General features: G+C 39.0%; 1 protein-coding gene and 2 long non-coding RNA genes across 3 annotated transcripts; 2 read left to right on the top strand and 1 right to left on the bottom strand.

The window, feature by feature from the left end:
- Nucleotides 1-879: 879 nt before the first annotated feature.
- LOC125297094 lies at nt 880-4,448 on the top strand. The gene is made up of 7 exons (XM_048247260.1): nt 880-1,789; nt 2,078-2,273; nt 2,554-2,659; nt 2,911-3,147; nt 3,344-3,502; nt 3,898-4,023; nt 4,182-4,448. The coding sequence occupies exons 1-4, from the start codon at nt 967-969 to the stop codon at nt 3,031-3,033; spliced, it is 1,248 nt and encodes a 415-aa protein (XP_048103217.1). The 5' UTR covers nt 880-966; the 3' UTR covers nt 3,034-3,147; nt 3,344-3,502; nt 3,898-4,023; nt 4,182-4,448.
- Nucleotides 4,449-10,668: 6,220 nt separating this feature from the next.
- LOC125297153 lies at nt 10,669-14,070 on the bottom strand. Its single transcript, XR_007193962.1, has 3 exons — nt 14,029-14,070; nt 11,840-11,914; nt 10,669-10,733 (listed from the first exon to the last, which is right to left on the bottom strand). It is a non-coding gene; the product is annotated as an uncharacterized LOC125297153 (long non-coding RNA).
- Nucleotides 14,071-19,138: 5,068 nt separating this feature from the next.
- LOC125297148 lies at nt 19,139-22,745 on the top strand. Its single transcript, XR_007193956.1, has 4 exons — nt 19,139-19,313; nt 21,935-22,046; nt 22,286-22,345; nt 22,638-22,745. It is a non-coding gene; the product is annotated as an uncharacterized LOC125297148 (long non-coding RNA).
- The last annotated feature ends 424 nt before the right edge of the window (nt 22,746-23,169 follow it).

The raw sequence follows: 23,169 nt of genomic DNA, 5'->3' as shown, positions 1-23,169 counted from the left end.
GAAGGTCCGTTTTATGAGTCAACATTTACTTAAAATAGCTTAGCTTTCGATCGTTATGGTTAGTTTATCTATACTGCTGACCAGTTTAAGGCCTAGACCGAAAGACTACAACTAATTTACCGGTATTTGCATCTGAACAGTCCAGCTAGGCTACAGTCCAACAACCCATTTATTTGCACCTCAACAGTCCAGCTAGGCTACAGTCCAGCAACCATACATGCGTCACAATTATGAGGTCACAATAGCGTTCCTGTCACCCTTGGCGGAAAACTATTTCAGTTGTTGAAACTTCTCAGAAAGAAACACACTTACTTTTCAGTAGATCCTTTTCGATTTTGTAAAATCAAATTTTGCATAACCATCTTTGACACGGTTTTGCAAGGCGTTTATTTCAGTTCATTGTCATCACCAAGTTGGAAATGTAGGCTGGCTACTGTCTGTGAAAATATTAGCTTTAAGTTCAATGGATTCCCAAAGTCTTAAAGGAGAGCTGGATAAAATCCGAGCTCAAAACCAGGAGATAATTAACAAAATGCGGCAGCACCTGAAGAAACAGATGCCGAACAACTGCACCTCTGTGTGTGTGAGTTCCCTCAACAATCTTATTATAGCTGAACATATCATTTTATAGCGTAAATATTAGGTAAATGTTGTATCCCTTATTTTCTGGTGCCTATAATAAGTTGTGATACATGACACTTCTACTAACGCACTTTAGAAAGTGACCTTTTTCAGAAAGTAGAAAGGTTAAAGGTCAAATTTAGTTTGATGACCTAAACTGGTAACCAAAGATTGTCTAGTTACCCGTCTCTGCTGGTAACTAATATTAAATAATCTTTGGCTCAACCATAATTATGGGTTAGTGGTTACCATAAGAACTATAGAAACTTTCAGGGATCACCACATACAAAATTGCTTTGTTTATGGTTCATACAGATACATAATAGTATTACACTTGCATTGATAATGCAGTGTTGTGTGTGTGTGTGTGACATGTTTGATGACATGTTGCCTCCTTCCTGTCTGCAGTCTCAGCATCAGCTGTTTCATCCTCATCATCATCCTCATTTTGTGCCTGTGTCACCGCCAGAACACAATCCCACAATGCTCTGCGGTTCACTGCAGCCGCTCAGAGCCTGTGTAGCGCCTGGCCAGCGCAAGCTGTTGCCCCCTATCAGCCCTGCACCCCCCCAGCAGCAGCGGTCCAGCGCATCATTCCCCTCCTTGCCCACGATCGCCAAGGTCCAAGACCCGGTCCTGATGCAGCTGTTGGTAGGTGACAGATTCCCCTCTGCAGCTCCCAAACGAGGTGCCCTGCGATCCCTAGGCAGGAAGAAGTTGACAGGCCTTGATCGCGCTCACCCACTGAAGCCACTCCATCATGACAGAGCCCCGAGTGGCGTTGCTACTGGCAGCATGGCACCTGCTCCACCTGAGGAAACAGGAGAAAGCCAGAACAAGCCAAACAAGATCAGGACCAGGCGCTGTGCCAGAGCTGTCCAGCATGACCGAAACCATGACAGCGATGGTCAAGCTGAAGCCCAGGACGTGGGGTGCATGCAGGAGCCCCTTAGAGTCACTGAGGAGGTCAGACTCACTGATCTCCGTTGCAACAGTGTCCTCAAACACGTCTCAGATGGCAGAGGCAGCTCCACTCCACCTATTGCCTCCACTGTCCCTGCCCCCCCAGAGACAGCTAAACCCCAGGCAACCTGTCAGAGACAGTTCATCAGCAGACTGCCCCGCTTCAAGAAAACAACATCACTCAGTGTGGCCACTGCTGTGACAGGTGAGTAGTGAAGTTAGGAAAGTTAGGTACACACCCCTACCCCATCTCACACACACACTCAGTCACTCAGTATTGTCTCATATAGCTTTGGTTGTAACATGAAAATAATCTACAAATGGGCATGAGGTGTTCAATATAAAGAGATCACTGAGCAGCACATACAGAACACGTTATACAGTTATAACACAGCTTACTTACACAGTGCAGTTATTACATAATTATGTATAGTAATAGTTTGCCAGTGTAGACAGGATGTCAGACAAACACATTTGACCTTTAACCTCCCAGAGCAAAAGCCCATGGAGTCTCTGGCAGGGAAGGAGGAAGTGAGGGAGCAGGTGAAGAAGAAGAGAGTGATAGTGGAGAAGCAAACAAGCAGCACCCAGCAGACCAGGGAGCTCCCAGAGCTGGCCAAACTGCCCCCTGTGTCCTGCCCTGAGCAGGCCATCCTGCAGGCCTTCAGGCTGCTCAGAGACGACGACTGGTGGGAGTAAACAGTAGCTAAAATAGGCTAGGCTAACACATCTAAGGCCTTTATTTATTTACAGGCCTTTAGCTGTGATATTGTAGGTTACATTAACATATTGACTTCAGACAGATGATAGGCTTTCAGCTAAGATCATAGAGTCTAGACATGATGACATATGTGTGTTAGAAGAATGTGTTCCTTCATTGAAGATAGCCTGCCCTATGCTAGGGCTATATGCTAAAGTCAAGTCTATGTATCCTCATGTTTCTCTGAGTTGAGTGTGTTTTCTCTTTAGGGAGCAGAAGATCGAGGCCCTGACCTCCATCAGGTCTCTGTCCCAGCACCACGCTGAGGTTCTGCTGCCCAGGCTGCATGATGTGTGTCTGGCTGTCTACCGCGAGGTCAGAGGCTCTCTGCTGGAAAACAAGCTGGAGCTCATGATGCATTTGTTGTGTTTCAGACCAGATAGAGAATGTGTATTCAAATGACTTTTGATGCTATACATAGTTCAATGAGTTTACATTTCTTAATGCCACTACAATCTATAATCATACTGGGCATTCACTTTTGTGAACAGAATACAGCTGTAATTTTATTAGATATTTTAAGTCAGAGTGGTAACCTATCATTCTGCATCACCCCTCCCACCCAGGTGAAGAACCTGCGCTCAATGGTGTCCCGAGTTGCCATGGTGACGCTGGCCCACCTGCACGCTCACCTGGGGCGAGCTATGGACACAGAGGCCGAGGGCACAGCCCAGACGCTGCTGCCCTAAAGCTGGAGAGGCCAGCGGCTTCATCAGGGAGGACATGGAGCTGGCACTGGGGTACATGGTGCTCAACGTCACCCCCTCTCGCAGCATGAACGCCTTCATCAACACAGGACTCAGGTGAGGGGAAAGAGAATCTTGGTGACCCTGCACTTCAGACTCCTTCCTTGTATACTGGTTCTTTGTGCTACAGTTTTACTGGTCCTCAACCAGTTCTCTCTGTTACATGGTTCTCTTTTTCACCTGGTTCTCCTGGCTCTGTGGTTCGTTGTCTCCTCTGGTTCTCTTGGTTTGTCATGGTTCTCTACTTTCTTAGGCACCGTAATGCGGCCGTGAGGAAGACCACTGCTCAGTTCCTGGAGAGACTGGCAGAGGTCATGGGGGCATCCCGCGTCCTGTCAGGGAAAAAGGACTTGACTGACCGGTTTATCCATTCCATCAGCTGCCTGGCCATTGACAGTGCACAGGAAGTCAGGTGGGAGTGCTATTTTTTGTTTCTAAATTAACCAATCAGCTACCAAATCAAAACAATCAGCTCTCCAAATCATTAATAAATGGTCAGTGCAGTGGACTTGAAATTGTGTGTTTACCACAATTAGAATGAAGTAGTTAGTGGAAAAATGTTTACGTCCAGGAAACACTGTATGTTTTGTACATACTGTACATAGAATATGAATGAATGAGTATCAAACGTAATGCAACGACAGTAGACACACCATTCTCCCTATTAAAAAGTCATAGTGGCATCAGAATATGTTTTGAATGCTATTATAAGGTACAACTACTACATAATGTTACTTTAATGCGGCCATTATTTATGACTATTATGTCCTCATAAATGAGTGTTGATGTATTTTGTGTCTGAAACAGAACCCATGCCCGTAACACCCTGGCATTCCTGGCTTCACACCCTAACCTTATCAAGATGGTGGACAGGTTCGCCCCTCAGAGAGACCAAGTCACTGTCAAGGACCTTATCAACAAATGCCAGAAAAGGTGGGTGCAAAACATTAGTGGAAACCATGAACATTAAACATTTCTATTTTACATCATTATCTATCAGTGTGAAAATGTATCAGTTGTTTTTATTAAACCTGAGAGAATACAGAGGGGAAATATCTTGGTAAAGTGTTTTGTGTTTTTTTCTCCTGCAGAAATTTGCATTAAGTAAACATGCAAGTCTGAAGAATGCAACAATTGATTTTGGATTACAAACAAATCTTCAAATGTTGCAAATGAGGTGCAATCAAAACGTTCTGAGACCAGGCCTATGAAAAGCAAAAAGCGCCCAGATTTAAATGTGGCCATAATCTCCATCTAGCCGCCGATCCAAAGTAAGAAGGAATTCTGGCAGCCGCAAAGGATCGCCTCCACCAGCAGTACCAGCTCCTTCTGCCCCAACTATTTCACTCTCAAGACATCCCCCCAAAACACACACACACACACACACAGTACTACAGTATTCCATCATCCTTTGTCCTACAAATTAAAAATAAAGGGTGAAAAAAACACAAGTGTATGTATTTGTCTCTATTGCCTCAAGATTGCTAATAATAAACATTGTAACAATAAACTTCACAGTTTAAGTCCTATTGGTCTAATAAAGTTCAAGGTGTTTCCCTAGTGTCAGACTGTCAGTGGCAAGTTCTATTCTAACGTTCTGAGGTGACATAGTGACCCCATTTACCACTGACCTTGACTGAATGCTGACAATTACTGTACAGTGTGACCCTCCTGTCACGTCTTGCATTATGTGTGGCCCAATTAGACGACAATTGTTTTTGAATCAGTAGATGTTCCTCTCTCCAGCAACAGTAAAACCATCCACCAAAGCCACTGAGCATGTGAAATAATGCCTCTTAAAAATTACCAAAATTTAGAGAGATGAAAATTCTGCTTTCAGTGGTTCTGATAACCCCCTATACACCCTCTTAATGTCAATGCTTCATCTTCAATTAAAGAAACTAGGGAACTCATGCTCTATGCGAAATGTAAAAGTTATGTTCATATCTTTATCAGAATTATAAGGGTAGCCATTGCAGTTAGTAATTTTCAGCGATAAATTGCCTGATTTTCGAGGTTCTCCAAGGGGGGCCCCAGAACACAGTAATGAAATATAGCTGGAGGGTTTTAATCATATGGCTGTTCATAGTTCCACATACCTCTCACACATACAAAGTATGAGCCGATTTGGCCGACCCCCATCTTTAGACCTTTGCCTGGTTTTCTCATCCAATGACTCTTAAGTACAATAATCAAGTAAATGTTCTTAGTTACTGTCCACCCCTGGTGGCTAGGGAGATGGTGAAGTAACTAGTTTCAGAAAGGGACACACACACAGGAGACAATAATGCAGGGTGGGCCATCATGGTAGTGCACTTTGGAGAATGAGAGGTGGAATTTCCAATTCCAATTATTGGAGATGCAGTGGTCAGAATATGCATAGACCCAAATATGTATGGTGGGCAAACGGATGAAGAGTCTCAGTCTGAGTCTAAAATTAATATTGAGATGAGCTTAAAATGAACAGGACATGTTCCCCCAGTGAGACATTTATGAGAAAAGATTGGTCAGCGTTTGACAACTGAATATTCCATTAGACTCAAGAAGACCTAGGATGAGATCTCTCTCCTCCTATACCTGCCTCTTTTATGAACATTTCTCCCTACATCCACCAGGTGGCAGAGAAGGCTTACTGGAAGCCAGCAATTTATATGCCGTCTACACCGACCACAGAGACAGGACCTGGTTTCCTCTTCCACCAGAGAAGATTGATAAGAGAGCAATTTCTCATCAACAGGGATGGACACTATTTATGATACATGTATTTAACAAAGGAACAATGCTTTACAAATGATGAACAAAGCATTTTGTAATAGTTTGCAACTGGTTTATAATAAGAAAATTATTTTTTTTATAAGTGGTTGTTTCATTACTTATTATGACCGCCGCGCAGCGAAGCGGCGGTCATATAGGTTTAGTCAGATTTTTTTTTTTTTTTCTTTTTCGCATGCCCAAATTTCCGTCAATGATTCCCGGGACACTGAAAGACCGGGGTACACGAAACTTGGTGGGCATGTAACCCCACATGGATAGCATGGAACCATCGTTTTTCGTTTTGATCTGTAGCCCCCCCGCTGGACTGGACCCCCCGAAAGGAGGGTAGGGCAGACACAGTTTTCTGTGAATATCTCGAAAACCGTAGGGTTTAGGAGGCCCATTTTTTTTTTGTATGTTGATCTCAAGGGGCCATGTCAACCCATTCCATAACCACTCATTTCATGTATAGCGCCACCTAAAAATGAGGTGTTGTAATTGAAGGTATCTGTGACCTAACATAGTCAAAACTGCACGAAATTGAAAGTGTAGGATCATTATGACACCCTCTGTATGCATGCCAAGTTTTGTGTACTTTCGTTCATGGGGGGCCTTACAATAAAATAATTTATGTGTACATTTAGTGACGTACACCAACAAGGATTCCCGGGACACTGAAAGACCGGGGTACACAAAACTTGGTGGGCATGTACCCCCATATAGATAGCATGGAACCATCATTTTTCGTTTCGATCTGTAACCCCCCGCTGGACTGGACCCCCCGAAAGGAGGGTAAGGCAGACACAGTTCTCTGTGAATATGTTGAGAACTGTAGGGCCTAGGATGACCATTTTTTTCCGTATGTTTGCCTCCAGGGGTCATGTTAACCCATTTCAAGTGCACACATGTGCACAAACAGATACACACACACACACACATACATTCACAGTAATCATAGGTATGACACATACTCACACAGTAGACATATGTACGCTTGCATGCACAGGCACATACGCAGGCACACACAGAAGCACGCACACACACACACACACACACACACACACACACACACACACACACACACACACTCACACACATAACATAAACATAACACAAACAATCAAGAATTTCTCAGAATTATGAACAGGCAAGATGGAGGTGGGGTTGTATAAAATGAATTTTACATGTGAAATCTATGAACTAATCATGTTTTGGTACTTGTTGTCTAGCAGATACCAGTGAGAATTGAGTGTGGATAATGCAATTTAGTGAGACAGAATCATATAGGCCTTTCAGCGTGATTTCTTTTTGTGGAAAAAATGTGCTGGACTGGGCGGCGGTCATATTTTGTACCGCTCTGCGGTACATCTAGTTCATTAACTTTCTGCACAGGCAGACAGATACTTTATTCATCCAGAGGGAAATTAAGGTTTCCAGTATCTTATACACAACATACATACACATAGGCACACATGACTCACACACACACACACACACACAACAATATAGGACAATATATTGGTAAAGGATATTGGTAAAGGATATTCAAATTGACTGAGGTGACTGTAGACTGAGACGCTCCCTGACGAAGGATTAAAACAATCTAAAAGAAGTGCAAGAGATGACACACAATCATACCTGACCATTATACCAAACTTCACAACTTATACAATGTAAATAAAACAAATTTCAGCGAGATTTTACAGGGGGAACTCACCAACATTGAGAAGGTGCAGTCTGTGGTTGTACAAGGAGTGATGCAGAATGCAGAGTATCCCAGACACCCAGAATGGGAAAAAATACAAAAACACACAACAAAACCAAAACCCAAGAAAAATCACATGCATACAAACAAAATGAGAAAAGCAAGGCGATAATAGAGCACAGTGGTGGCACATCGGCAAAAGCACAATTATTGCTCCTACTGCTACTGACAATTGTTTGCGAAAGCAATACATTTATCAGTGAGATATAGTATGTAAGTGGCGATTTAAGCACTTTTGAACAATTCAGTGTGACTGTCAGTGTTCTACACAATGTAACATACATTAACAGACAGACAGGTCAAACACATACCATATCGTAATTCCTGCCCGATCATTGTAATAAGTGTTTGGACATGGATGCAACTGGGGTAGAGGGCAAGAAAATCTACAAAACATTGAAGTAGAAATGAAATTAATCACAATTAAAAATAAAATACAAAACATGTCAACTTATGATGCATTATCACTACCCACAAGAATAACAGAAAGACACCATCACAAAACCAGGGGATTGTAACATTATAAAATGCCGTTGAAACATACACACTACGTTGTACCTGGAACCTGGCCCTTCTTACAGGACAGTGCAGTACACTCAACAGTTTAATCAATGTTACACAACAGGGCAAGACTGATCTGTTGAGAACTGAAGAGGAAATTGAGCTAATTGCTGTTCATGTAAGGACAAAGATGAAGTCTAATGGCATATGGTATACTGCTGGCACATTCCCTCACACTTAGAAATCAGAAAAACAATACATGTTGGAAAGTACATTTGCCTTCCGACATCCTCCAGCAATTTTCAATCCTTCACTTTGTCTCAAATTGCCACATATATACCCCTGTCATAAAAAAAATTATAAAACTTAGACCTAAATGCTACACCTAAGTTTATCATATAATTTTTCAAACTTGGATCCTCCAGTATGTACATATTACCCATATTAGATTGTGAATATCATAGTGATTTAATATAGTAACACTTAACAAATCAGTTAAAATCTTTAAAAACAAGTACAGTATTATTAGTCTTTGTGGAATTGAAAACTCTGGCGTAACATTTACCTAATCTCCTACTTACTATAGCTCTATAGCTTTTTTACCTGAAAAAAACATGGTGCTTTTTTAATAATTGCAAGCTGCTTCTGAACTCCAGCATTGCAGGAACAGCTGTGGCACCAATTTGGTCCATCTGCAAATTCAACCACCTTCCTCTGCACAAAAACATACTTGGAAGTCTGAAAAACACACACACACCAACAAACACAACACTTTATATTCCCACATATATTCCTATAATAACATACCTATTATTCCAATAGACTTATATTAAATTAGTACTGTGCGGTAAACTTACTATGGTGAAGGTTTCATCATGGTACCTCTCTATGAGATACACCTGACTCTGTCCAGCACGGCCACATAACATGATGTGTTCAGAGCTAAGTAGCTCGTGCCGATATTGGTCGATGTCACAAAACTGATGAAGCAAAGCAATGTGTTATGGTTTATTGTACATAAAATGTGAAATTATATGCAACAATTATGGCTTATAACATAAACATGTTTCCACTTACAGATAGTAAGACAACTTCTGAGGTTGCCACAACTGTACCTATCAAAATCAAACAAAAGATTATGAAATGATTAAAAAAAGACATGCACAGTTAATGCATCTAATTTCAAATAACATTATAGTACATACATTCGTGGTCCTCTTCCTCTTCATTCTCATCCAGGCATGCAGGGCCAGAACCGGAACCTAAGGGATAAAATCAATTTAGTCTCACATGGTGAGGTAAGGTTCAAAGGCCAAAGTATTAAGCCTCCACAAAAAGCACATGGTAGAAGTATTTAGTGAAATACTCAATCCATGTACAGGAAACTAGCAATTGATTTAAAAATGACAGTACAAACCCGATACCAAGACATCCCAAACACATTTATGTCAACTTGTCATGACCAAGACAACTTCTGGTAAATTCACTTTGATTAATGTCAGGTTGTCATAATGAAGACAACCCAAACAGTGTCATCTTGTCATGACAATATGAATGAATGACACTGAAGTCAGAAACATTTATGACAGAGCCTGCAACAACAGCGGCGCTCAGGGAGCAGTGAGGGGTTAGGTGCCTTGCTCAAAGGCACTTCAGCCATGCCTACTGGTCGGGGTTCGAACCGGCAACCCTCCGATTACAAGTCCGAAGCACTAACAAGTAGGCCACGGCTGCCCACCACTGATGTAGTGTGTAATGACTGATTAATAGTGTTTTCATTTTGACTGCTTTATATGATCTGAAGACATTGTTTGGTTTTGAGCACAGGTAAACTGATTTTAGGCAATTGTCTAGTTCTGCAAGAAGTGTCAGAGGGTTTGTGAATGTAGTTTGAGAATGGGGGTTTGTGTTTACAGTTTCAAGAAAGGGTGGAAGGTTTCAAAACATGTGGTTTAGCAATTGTGAAAATTTTTTACGACATTTTACCCATGGCTTCAATGTTTTGAACCAGACTTTACTGAATTGACAAATAACAACATGACATTCTTAGGGCCTGCTTAATGCCTCCATTTTTTTACTTTAAAAAAGATACAACTTATTATTATGCAATGTCTGTTCAATTACCTATAGGTCCAGATGCAGAGAGTGGCACAGCTGGAACAGGTGCTGGGGCAGGTGCCTGTACAGCTAAAAGAAAATTGTATATTTGAAACTGAAATCTGAAACTCAGTGCTAAAATGTACTACTTACTACAATCTGAATGAAAGACTTAAACATATGGCCTTAAACATATGTTTAAGGCTTTCATGCAGTAGTAATGAAAGTAGATCAAAGTAGATGAAATCAATAACAATTGATATGACATTAATTATATTGGGCCTACCGTGTGAGCTCCCAGCAGACATGGATGGAATCCATGGTTTCTGATTAAAAACAACAGTTTAACATAAGGATAAACTGTCTAAGGACTTAACAAAACATATTATTAAAACAAGCAAGTCAGTTTAGAATTGAAAATACGTACAAGTCGACTTTTCCTTAATTTTTTTTAATTTTGGAATCCGACTGATATCGATGGCTAAATCTTCTGGTCCAATCACACTTTGACTGATGCAACGTTTTTCTGCACAAAAACAGTATGAAATTAAACAATTAAACACACATCAATATAAAGAACACCAACAAAATAAAGCAAAATATTCCTCAAGTGTTTGCAGATCGCAACTAATTTTCATATTATATCAACCTGACTACACATTCTTGCATTATGACATCTAACTTCTTAGTAGGCCTACAGATATGCCTGCCAAAATACTTAAAGCGTTTTTCAGGTTTATTTAATTTACTTAAGTGACTGACTGCTATTTATACCACTTTTGTTTGTGTGTGACTTAAATGTGCCATTAGGCTACTTGTTTCACAAAGTAAGCTACCTCCTGCACTTCCATTCAATAGCCTATTTATTGTTAATGAAATGGTGACAAATTATTATAATTTTCCATTCTATTTTACAGTCAGTGAAATTAATTTCCCATTTGAGAACAAGTTGTATAGCCTACTTAAGGCTTTTATTATTTATTTGAAAACGATTTCAGTCTCTATGATGGTTTCAGTAGTTTGTTTTCAGACAGGCTCATTATTAATGAGCATTGCTATTAGAAATAACATGTTATTTCTTAATTAAATTCCTTCCAAAATCTACTGTACACCCTTTCCATACAATGCTACGCGAACACCCATAGATGGCGAAAGAGTACATTAACGTAGGTATCACAGTGGCACAAAAACAATAGAAGAAATGTCTTGTCACACAAGCTATGACATTATTGAACACAAATTACATGGGTAATGCCGTGCAAGCGATAACAACGAAGAAAAACAAGTAGAAACCCTCGTGCATTTGAGATGACAAGTGTAAACAAACTGCTATAATAGTTGTGTGTTACGTTTGACAACAGTTAGCGGTAAAAATTGACGGACGCAAAACGAATGCCCCAACTTACCCGCCATGATCTTTGAATAAAGGCCGTATCCGGGTATGTAACCAATCAGAATCGAGTAGCGTTTTAACCAATCATGTACATTTGGGGTTCAATCCCGTAGTCTCGGACTGCTTCATGCCTCTTTTTATTATATTATATTTGTTTCAAGTTTTTATTATATTATATTTGTTTTATTTCTTTGATCATGTCTATGTGTTAATAAAAATTGATGTTGTGTGAAACTTACATTGACTTTTTTGTCCTTTATTACTGTAAATGTTCTGGTGCCTTTGTTTACACTGTCTGATGTCACCCAGGGTGCCTGGCAGAGAGAAAAAGACTTTGTGTGTGTTACAGAGAAGGTTGAAGGACATGGGCGTGTCTAGGAGGAGGTGGGGGAGGCCCAAGAAATGATCTGCGACTGCAAAAATGCAAAATGCACACCCATTTATCTCTGTTGAATTGCTCACGAAGTTCTAATTCCAGGTAAAAAGGTAGTATACTTTAGTGTGTTAGAATATGATTTAAGTACATGAAGTATAAAGCAAGTATGCTTACACCTTTTGTACTTTATGTAAAGTATGTTTAATGTGTACTTTTAGAAAGTATACTTCAAAGTAGATGTTATTAAGTTCAACTTCAGTGTACTAAAATTAAATATACTTATTGTGCAATATTCAAAGTGTTTTTGTAATGTACTTTTTAAAAGTGTACTTTGTTGTTAGTGTATTTTAAATGGTAAAGAAGTTTATTTAGTTTAAGTGTATTAAATTGCTAATACTTAGAGTTGTAATATAGTCTACTTATGGAAAGTATATTTTTTTGGTAGGCCTAATACATTGTTTGCATAGTTTCATAGTCATCTCACCTTTAATAAAATACTGTGTGTAGCTTTTAGGCCTGATATGTCAGCCGCATGGATGGCAATGTGCAATAACCTAGCCTAGACACACTGATCTATCAGTTTTGGTCATCAAATAATATTTTTTCTTTTGTTGATTTTGTGTCTTAGCAAGGTAGTAGCCTATACATTTGTGATGTAGTAGAGGTTGTGAGAGGATGAATGTGGCATTTTGTTAAATTTATAGGCAACACAGTTAAATGTAGGCAGTCCAGTTGACCAATAACATGGTTGTTTGAATTTGAAATGGAGTGGGCGGATCTGTGCAGCTTTTGAGCAAAACGTGGTGTGAGCAAACATTAACGTTATTTTATACAGTCTATGCTTGTAACTTTATTTGCAAGACAGATGGACTGTAGAGACCAGAAAATGCATACGTTTACGGTCCGTATAAGGTTACAGGTTTGTCCAAATTAAAGATACCATAAATTCTAGTCATGCCAGAGACGTTGGTCCTACAGAGCCAGAAGGACTCGTCATATGAGATAACAAGGGCTGAAGCCAGTTGGATCTAAAGTGCCAAGTTATTCGTTATCAGGTGAGTCCCAAAGCATATTGTTAAATGATTCTGATGTAGCTTACTCTTTATGACCTTCGGTAGTCTTTGGAAAAGTTAAATTGATGACTTAGGCTATAGGTATACTTTTTGAAAGTGTACTAAGTACCGTTTGTACTTTTTTCGTCAAATCCAAGTGTAATTAAGTGTATTGAACTATGTATTAAGTTCAACTTAATACCAACTTGACTATACTTTGAGTGTAATTAGTGTACTAAAATGGAACAACTTTTTTCAAACTTTAAGTGTTCTTAAGTACATTATACAAAAAGAGATTTTATGAGCATTCGAAACACAGTCGCAGTACAATTTTGTAACATCCCAAGTGTATTGGAAATGTACTTAAAAGGCATTACAGTATAACTAATAATAGTGTAGTAGTGTATTTTGAATACACTCTTATCCTCCTCATTTCTATTCATTTGGCATGCTTCTGTAATATTTTAAATTAACTTCAAATGTACTTCCTGACTACAATAAGTGCCTTGAAAGTTTGCAGTTATGTTAATAAAAGTATAGTCTTAAGATACTTTAAGCATTATAAAGCAATATTAAAATTGTACTATTAGTACTCTCCTACCTATTCTGTTACATTTTTCTGAAAGTTATGGATCTCTTGAGCATATCTTTTCAAGTTGGATGTGGTAACGCGATAAAACATGCATTTGGGCATATTATATTATTTCACATGCATAGATTTTTCGAAAGTGGCTGTTTTGGAGCTGGTCAGATTCCTCCTCGCCGCAGCATTTTCTTCCATGCTTGGGGAGCAGTTTCCTCTGAGTGCGACGCCAAGAGAGAGATTTGTAGCGCACACATTTAATATCTATGTGTGTGAAATAATATATAATATAATACACCAATGCATGTTTCATCGGCGCAAGTGCTTTTGCCACTATTGTGTCAGCGATACTCTACAGCCTCATTGGTAGACCATCAATTCAAAATGCAGATTTCATGAAAAACAAAAGTTGTTTACCTTCCTAGGTGAGAGAATTTGCCCTCTAAGCTTGAAATTGTTTACTGGAGACCCAGCCTACAAGCCAACAACTTAACAGTCTAACATGGCTAAATTTGTAATGCATGATCATTTATTGCTTATTTGTTTGCAAAGTCTTCTGGCCCAGAAAGAAAACCATGGTGGTTACGGATCATGGCTGAGGAGGAAAGGTACAGCTGGTAGAGTTGTGCAGTGAGTGAACTTCCCTCCCAACACTGAGATGTGGTGGCAAAGGCTGTGGTAGCTAGCTTCCTTACTAGCACACCATCTTCCAGTCCAAGATGCATAAAGTTTTCGGTGGCAACCTGGGGGCTGGACTGCAGTCAAATGTATTGACCTTGGTATTAGAGAATTTGTCTCTGTTGTATGTGAACAGAAAGAAGATGGACAACATTTTACAAGATAAACAATATTTTACACAGAAATCCATTGGCAATGATGAGATTAATACAGATTATCTGTACCTATTTGCCATTTACTTTTTATGGGTCAAATTGGTATTGACACCATCTGTTTGCCATCCTGGTATGGGTAGACCTGGCCAGGTAGTCTTTCCTTAAAGCGTTGTGCATTTTGGCACCGATATGAGTGCAACCACCCTGTTTTCTGCATTTGATTACCTTAGATTCCTTTGTTTCCAATACAACCGTATTATCGTTTTCGGGTCAAATGGCATTTTAAATGGGAGTCGTAGGGGCACTAGCCTATTATTTTGATGCATGAATCAAAATCGTCATGTATCAAAATAGTTCTGCCCCTACGACTCCCATTCAAAATGACATTTGACCCAGAAACGACAATACAGTCAAGCTTAATGGTGGCGCTTCTGACTTAATTATGCTTTCAAACGAAAGTTTGACTCAGGTACATTCACAAAAAGACCTAGGTTGCATTTTGGCTTGAGTTATGCTTTAAGAGTAATGGGACAAGGTCCTGGATGAAGAATATTTACCTTTACTGCTGATTATTTGAGCGTTCAGACATCTCGGTTTCAAAACTGTCCAGGAACACCTGTAAAAACATAGTTAGGCTACAGATTAAAACTAGGTAAATTACAAACACTACCATGAAATTAACTTGAATGCTCTGTCAAACACAAATAATTAAAAAAATGTAAAATCTGATAAACCAAGGCATAATATCAATCATGTAGCCTAAGCTTCATGGCACTAACTTCCCAGCAAACATTATAACCTTTAGGAGCGTTCCCTAAAGGTTCTTTAAAAGTTCAAAATATTTACCTTTAGGGAACGTTCCTAAAAAGGTAAATATTTTGAACCTAAAATTCTTTAAAGGTTCAATATATTTACCTTTAGGGAACGTTTAGGAACGTTCCCTAAAAAGGTTCCTAAAAGGTAAAATAATTTGAACCTTTAAATAACTTTTCTTTAGGAAACGTTCCCCTAAAGGTTCCCTAAAGGTAAATATTTTGAACTTTTAAAGAACCTTTAGGGGAGCGTTCAAAAAAGGTTCCTAAAAAGGTTCTTTTTTTTACCTTCAGCTAACCTTCTATGAGCGTTCCCTAAAGGTTCTCTTTGAGGATGCATAGGTAAATATGGGAAATATGGGTGGATGCATAGGTAAATATGGGAGGATGCATAGGTAAATATGGGCGCCACACAGGAAATTAAAAGTGGTAAATGAGTCATAATGATTGCACCATAACAGCCCTCTTATAATTTATTTAATCAAACATTACTAACAATCTTGCAATGTTTTTCTTTGTTTAAGATGGAAGAGGAAAGAGGAAAGGAAACACAATGTAAAATAAAATCTGTTTTATGGATCACATGTCATGTCATTTACTTGATATAGTGGATAAGGTGTATGATAATTAGTACAAATTCCAGTGATATCTGTGTACAAATTCAAGTAATGTCTGTGTTCTACTAATAGTAGTGGCCTAGTGCTATATATGTATATCTATAGAGCAATAACTGCAGATCAGTTTACAGATAGGGTGGACAGGGTGGTAAGGTGGATGAAATTAGCTTGATGCTCTGTCAAACACAAAATAATTTAAAAAAAAATGTAAAATCTATCTCATAAAACCAAGGCATAATATCAATCATGTAGCCTAAGCTTCATGGCACTAACTTCCCAGCAAACACATAACCTTTAGGGAACGTTCCCTAAAGGTTCTTTAAAAGTTCAAAATATTTACCTTTAGGGAACGTTCCCTAAAGGTAAATATTTTGAACCAAAGTTCTTTAAAGGTTCAAATATATTTACCTTTAGGGAGCGTTTAGGGAACGTTCCCTAAAGGTTCCCTAAAGGTAAAAAAATTGAACTTTTAAATAACCACAAGGGAAGATTCAAAGGTTCCCTAAAGGTAAATATTTTGAACTTTTAAAGAACCTTTAGGGAGCGTTCCTAAAATTCCCTAAAGGTTCTTTTTTTACCTTCAGCTAACCTTCTATGAACGTTCCCTAAAGGTTCTCTTTGAGGATGCATAGGTAAATATGGGATGTCTTAATTATAAGACTCTGAATAAGCAAAATCGATTGTGTGGAGGGAAGAGAGAAAAGCTGTTAGGTGTAATACAGACTAGCTGATGATGTCTGCTTTTCTGTGTGCTTCTAGTGAGCTTGTTGCTCTGAGTGTGTCTGCCCCGGATGGATAAAATGCAGAGAACAATTTTCTAGTAGGAATCTCCTACAGTCTAACTTTAACTTAACAACCATGTTGGTCCAGTTTAGATGGCAGTCCCTAGACCAACACATACCAACACCCTGTTAATCCAGTTTAGATGGCAGTCAATACAAACGCGTGCTAACATTTCAACAACCGATAACATTCTACAATGAAAACAAGCCGTTAGGCGAATGCTCCCTTCAGTGGGCAACAATGACCTCTGGTCAACTTTTAGTTTCAAGGGAAGGCTGGGCAAGCGCCCTTTCAGTAAGCTACAGCTTTGCGAAGCAATGATTGGTAAGCTGTTGCTTATTGCAATAAATACTTTATTTACTTATTACAAGTAAAGTTGGGTATTGTTTGGGTTCGGGTGTCACACCATATATGCGATGGTGTTAAAACATGGATCTGTTTGACAACTCTAAATCTTTACTATGTGTTTTAGGAGCATGCCAGAAATTATTTAAAATAAAAGCCCGGACCAGGCAGAAGATGCCATTGGCCAAGCAGCTTAAGTTGAAAGCCACACAGGAAATTAAAGTGGTAAATGAGTCATAATGATTGCACCATAACAGCCCTCTTATAATTTATTTAATCAAACATTACTAACAATCTTGCAATGTTTTTCTTTGTTTAAGATGGAAGAGGAAAGAGGAAAGGAAACACAATGTAAAATAAAATCTGTTTTATGGATCACATGTCATGTCATTTACTTGATATAGTGGATAAGGTGTATGATAATTAGTACAAATTCCAGTGATATCTGTGTACAAATTCAAGTAATGTCTGTGTTCTACTAATAGTAGTGGCCTAGTGCTATATATGTATATCTATAGAGCAATAACTGCAGATCAGTGGTACAGATAGGTGGACAGGTGGTAAGGTGGATGAAATTAACTTGAATGCTCTGTCAAACACAAATAATTAAAAAAAATGTAAATCTATCGCATAAACCAAGGCATAATATCAATCATGTAGCCTAAGCTTCATGGCACTAACTTCCCAGCAAACACATAACCTTTAGGGAACGTTCCCTAAAGGTTCTTTAAAAGTTCAAAATATTTACCTTTAGGGAACGTTCCCTAAAGGTAAATATTTTGAACCTAAAGGTTCTTTAAAGGTTCAATATATTTACCTTTAGGGAACGTTTAGGGAACGTTCCCTAAAGGTTCCCTAAAGGTAAATAATTTGAACCTTTAAAGAACCTTTAGGGAACGTTCCCTAAAGGTTCCCTAAAGGTAAATATTTTTAACTTTTAAAGAACCTTTAGGGAACGTTCCCTAAAGGTTCCCTAAAGGTTCTTTTTTTTTTACCTTCAGCTAACCTTCTATGAACGTTCCCTAAAGGTTCTCTTTGAGGATGCATAGGTAAATATGGGATGTCTTAATTATAAGACTCTGAATAAGCAAAATCGATTGTGTGGAGGGAAGAGAAAAGCTGTTCGTGTAATACAGACTAGCTGATGATGTCTGCTTTTCTGTGTGCTTCTAGTGAGCTTGTTGCTCTGAGTGTGTCTGCCCCCGGATGGATAAAATGCAGAGAACAATTTTCTAGTAGGAATCTCCTACAGTCTAACTTAACTTAACAACCATGTTGGTCCAGTTTAGATGGCAGTCCTAGACCAACACATACCAACACCCCTGTTAATCCAGTTTAGATGGCAGTCCAATACAAACGCATGCTAACATTCAACAACACGATAACATTCTACAATGAAAACAAGCCGTTAGGCGAATGCTCCGCCGAGTGGGCAACAATGACCTCTGGTCAACTTTTAGTTTCAAGGGAAGGCTGGGCAAGCGCCCTTTCAGTAAGCTACAGCTTTGCGAAGCAATGATTGGTAAGCTGTTGCTTATTGCAATAAATACTTTATTTACTTATTACAAGTAAAGTTGGGTATTGTTTGGGTTTTCGGTGTCACACCATATGTACGATGGTGTTAAAACATGGATCTGTTTGACAACTCTAAATCTTTACTATGTGTTTTAGGAGCATGCCAGAAATTATTTAAAATAAAGGCGGACCAGGCAGAAGATGCCATTGGCCAGGCGCTTAAGTTGGCGCCACACAGGAAATTAAAGTGGTAAATGAGTCATAATGATTGCACCATAACAGCCCTCTTATAATTTATTTAATCAAACATTACTAACAATCTTGCAATGTTTTTCTTTGTTTAAGATGGAAGAGGAAAGAGGAAAGGAAACACAATGTAAAATAAAATCTGTTTTATGGATCACGTCATGTCATTTACTTGATATAGTGGATAAGGTGTATGATAATTAGTACAAATTCCAGTGATATCTGTGTACAAATTCAAGTAATGTCTGTGTTCTACTAATAGTAGTGGCCTAGTGCTATATATGTATATCTATAGAGCAATAACTGCAGATCAGTGGTACAGATAGGTGGACAGGTGGTAAGGTGGATTGGAGAAAACAACTCTGCAAAGATGAATGAAGCTCCAGGGAAATGCTGATAAGTATTGACAACTCATGATGGGTCAAATTAATTGAGAACGTACTTATGAATATCTGGCATTTCCTGTGTGGAAAATTAAAACTATAATTTCTTTGTTTCAGTGTTCAAGACCTTTACATGGATCCCTGCGATGTGCACTTTCAACCTCTAATGTAAGTTGTGTACGCCATAGACATAATATACATAGACGCCGCATTGGCTGCTGAAAACAAGAAATGCGGCCGCCATTTTGGACCGGTCATACTCCTCGTTGCGTTGCAGCAGAAGACACAAGATGACAGCACTGTGCAGCATGTTCCTTCTCAAATCGGCGGACCATACTCGGGGGATTTACTTTTCACAAGTAAGATTTAACATAGGCTAACAGTACTATTGGTTATATTTTGTGAATAGAATATTACCAGAGAGCTGAGAAGGAGCAATCTTTGATATTACTGTATGAAAATCGTAGCCATCTAGCTAGGCTATGTTTACTTTCGGTGTTCACCGGCTATGAACTGAGACTTGATAAGTCATATTCCATAACACTGACTTAGATTACAACTGACACAAGAAGGCTATTGTAGAAATAAATCATACTAGATTTGGCGGCGATTTTACACAAGTGGCACAGACTAGCCTATTGGGCAATCGCTAGCTGCTACTTGTAGCCTAAGTGTGTTGGTGGTAGCCTCACTATTTCCTGAATAAAGTAACTTTTCAATAGCTCAACTTCTTTATTTATCAAGTAGCTTAGCCAGACAAGCTACACTTTTCTTTGTCATGTGAAATTAGCACAATTTAAAGTAGCTTCCTATGTAGTGAACTAGCCTACTGCTGTGTTTGTGTTAGGCTACTAATACATTTGACTGGGTGGTAGTTTTGTGTAGTGTTTTATTCATGGCAGAGTAACTGATAGTTTAGCTCACTAAAATTTCTCGGAAGTAGCTTGCCCAACACTGTATTATTCACATGTCATTTACCCTAACAAGAATAAGATGCCTCTCAAATTCCTTTTCATTCATTTATTTATTATTTTGTATCTCTCCAGAACAACTGCCTTGTTCAGGAAGACTGTGAATGAACTGAACGGTCTCCTCACACCCCTGGAACTGAGGAAGGTGCAGCTCTTCATTGCAGTACTGCAGGGTATCTGCTACACTGTGACTGAATGTTTGATTTATGAGCTCCACCTTCATCACCTGCATTCGCCACTCTGTGTCCCATTTTCCCATCGTCTGGTTGACTCAGTCCTCTTTTATGGAGTTTACCCAGTTTACTATGCCATCTTATTTGCCCACCTGCTGTCTGAAGCACTTTTGTTCTCAGCCAAAGTGTACCCAAGCAATTTTAGCAAGGTGGGAACATACAAAATGACATGCACCAGTTGTCGAAATCATAGAACCAACTGCATGACGGTAACTCTGTCTCACTGAGCCTGTGAAGACACTCCCTGATTCTTTACTGATTGCAATGAACGGGTTGATCTTAGCAGTTTCTAAAATGTTTCTTAATTCTTCTTGATTCCTTTTTATTTAATCTCTTCATTGGGGCTGGAACCTTTCTGTGAACTGTAAATAACAGATGCTGTTGATGAACCCATTGACACTGTACAAGTGACAAGTCACCTTTTTGTCTTGAATTGATGAACTGTTACACTTACTATGCCAAACCAATGTCTGTTTTTTAAGGATCAGAAACAAACCTACAAACTTGCACTTTACAATATTTATGGAACTTGTCTAACAAATGCTGTTGATATTGAACCCAGTTACTCCATTTCCTTTATGCCACACCAATGTCTGTTCATCACTTTATTTTTGATGGCACTGAACTGAAAATGTTAATGGATTTTTTTTCTGTAAATTTAACTCATTAAAACTTGTATCAAACCAGTTTTTGTCTATGCTGTCAAACGTGGATTAGTTATGTTCCCAGTTTTTATATTGGATGTCATCACTTTATAATATATCATATATATCAGAATATTCTATTACTGTTAAGCCCACTATGAATATTAAAATACACACAACCATGTTTCCTGTATCATACAGCTTTTTCTCCTGGGAGGTTTACAACTTATTCTGAGTCAATTTACCCAAGTTTGTCACTAAACCACATAGGCCTACTTGGAATACCCCTCAGATGTCTGAATGGCACTGATCTCACTTAAATGTTTATGGAACCTTTCTGTGGACTGTGAATAATGCTGTTGATGGAACTTTTCTGTCAACTGTGAACTATATTTAACTCATTAAACTTGTATCAAACTAGTTTTGTCTATGCTGTCAAACATGGATTATGTTCCCAGTTTTGATATCGGACATCAGGTCACTTTATATCATATATCAGAATATTCTATTACTGTTAAACCCACTATGAATATTAAAATACGTTAAATCATGTGTCCTGTATCATAGCTACATGTATGACCTTTGCAGCAAAAAAAACCGCGTGATAATCTGTTCGGTATTCAGTGAGATATGATTAATTAAGTGCGCTGACAGCTCATCTCACCGGCCAAACAGATTACACTGAGTGGAGTGGATGACCGGTCCAAGACGGCGGCTCCAAATCTCGTCAGCGCTAGTAAGGAGTAGCGGTCGATGCGGCGTCTATGTATATTATGTCTATGGTGTACGCACTATTACTGCTTTTAAACAAATCTTGCAAAGGAAAATGAATCAATATCACTCTATAAAAATGGTGTCCTTTTATCCAAATACAAAAACGTGTCTTTTCAGTGTGCACTTGTGATTCAATACTCACATTTGATTTTCGTTGTCCTCCCAAGGATGCTATTGGAAAGGACATGAAAATTAGCACTTTGGTCAGCTGTCACCCATGGCCCATGTCTAATCCCACTTGTGACCACACAACAGAGGCCTGCTTTGGTAAAGAAAACGGTACGACTATGTCTTGAGCATTATGCATTTACTAGCCATAGCATGTAGTCAGTTTCAGATCATACGGTACGTTTCAGATCATGCAGGTTTTACAGGCTCAAAATATAATATGGGCTATTGCCATTCGCTGTTAAATTACATTTTCTGAAAATGTTAGTTATACTACCTGGGTTAGTTATACTACCTGTGTCTATGCATATCACGAATTGTTTGACAACTGGCTTTTTTGTGTCTTTCAGACCAACACATGGAGTGGAGGCCAGACGTGTCACTGGATTCTAGAGACCATATCAGCTCAGGTACTGCTACTGCACACGTAACGTTACATTGTAAACATTGAATCAAATACTAGGCCAAAACCATGCCTTGGAAAATGCACTATGTTTCACACACACATGGTTAAAACAACATGCCTGCATAACGATGTAGCCTTTTGGTGTGGGACATGTTTTCAAAAGCATTGGACAATTAACATACCTGCAAATCTCTCGTCCAGTAGTCCAGTGTGCTTTTTGATCCAAGGAAAACAGGTAACCCAAAGATGTGCATTTGAAAAAAACACGTAGATTTAGTGTCTTCTCTCGTTCGCAGGAGCTGCATTGAAAGACCCACCATCCAAAGGCAGAAGAAGGACTCCCGGATTCTCTCGGATTTAAACCAAGTGTCGCCTGAATAAATTGTGCGTCATTCTCGTCTGCAATTCCCCAGCGAATACTTAATAAAACATTTCATGTTTTACATGCTGTCTGCTCATTGACCATTATAAATCTAGTGTTGTGAACATAGCCTGTCTTATAAGGTGGCAAGAATAAGTCGCCAATATTACATCTGGAAGTTAAGTATTATTATTATTATTATTATTATCATCGCCTATTATTATTATTATTATTATTACTACTACTAGTAGTAGTAGCCTAGTAGTGCCCAATATTTGGTTCGCTAAAGGTTCCGGGAAGGTTCGCTGAAGGAACTGCAAACCTGACGGTTCGCTGAACTTTTAGGGAAGGTTCGGCGAACGTTCAGAAAACTTTCCTGCGCTACCGTGAGCGAACCTTCGGAGAGAACGTTCCGCGAACCTTCAGCGAACCTTCCCGGAATCTTTAGCGAACCAAAAATTGTTATG

This window comes from Alosa alosa, chromosome 7, assembly GCF_017589495.1.
Source record: "Alosa alosa isolate M-15738 ecotype Scorff River chromosome 7, AALO_Geno_1.1, whole genome shotgun sequence".
Classification (NCBI taxonomy): Eukaryota; Metazoa; Chordata; class Actinopteri; order Clupeiformes; family Clupeidae; genus Alosa; species Alosa alosa.
The sequence above is the reverse complement of the archived record's forward strand: the minus strand, read 5'-3'. Positions and strand labels throughout refer to the sequence as shown.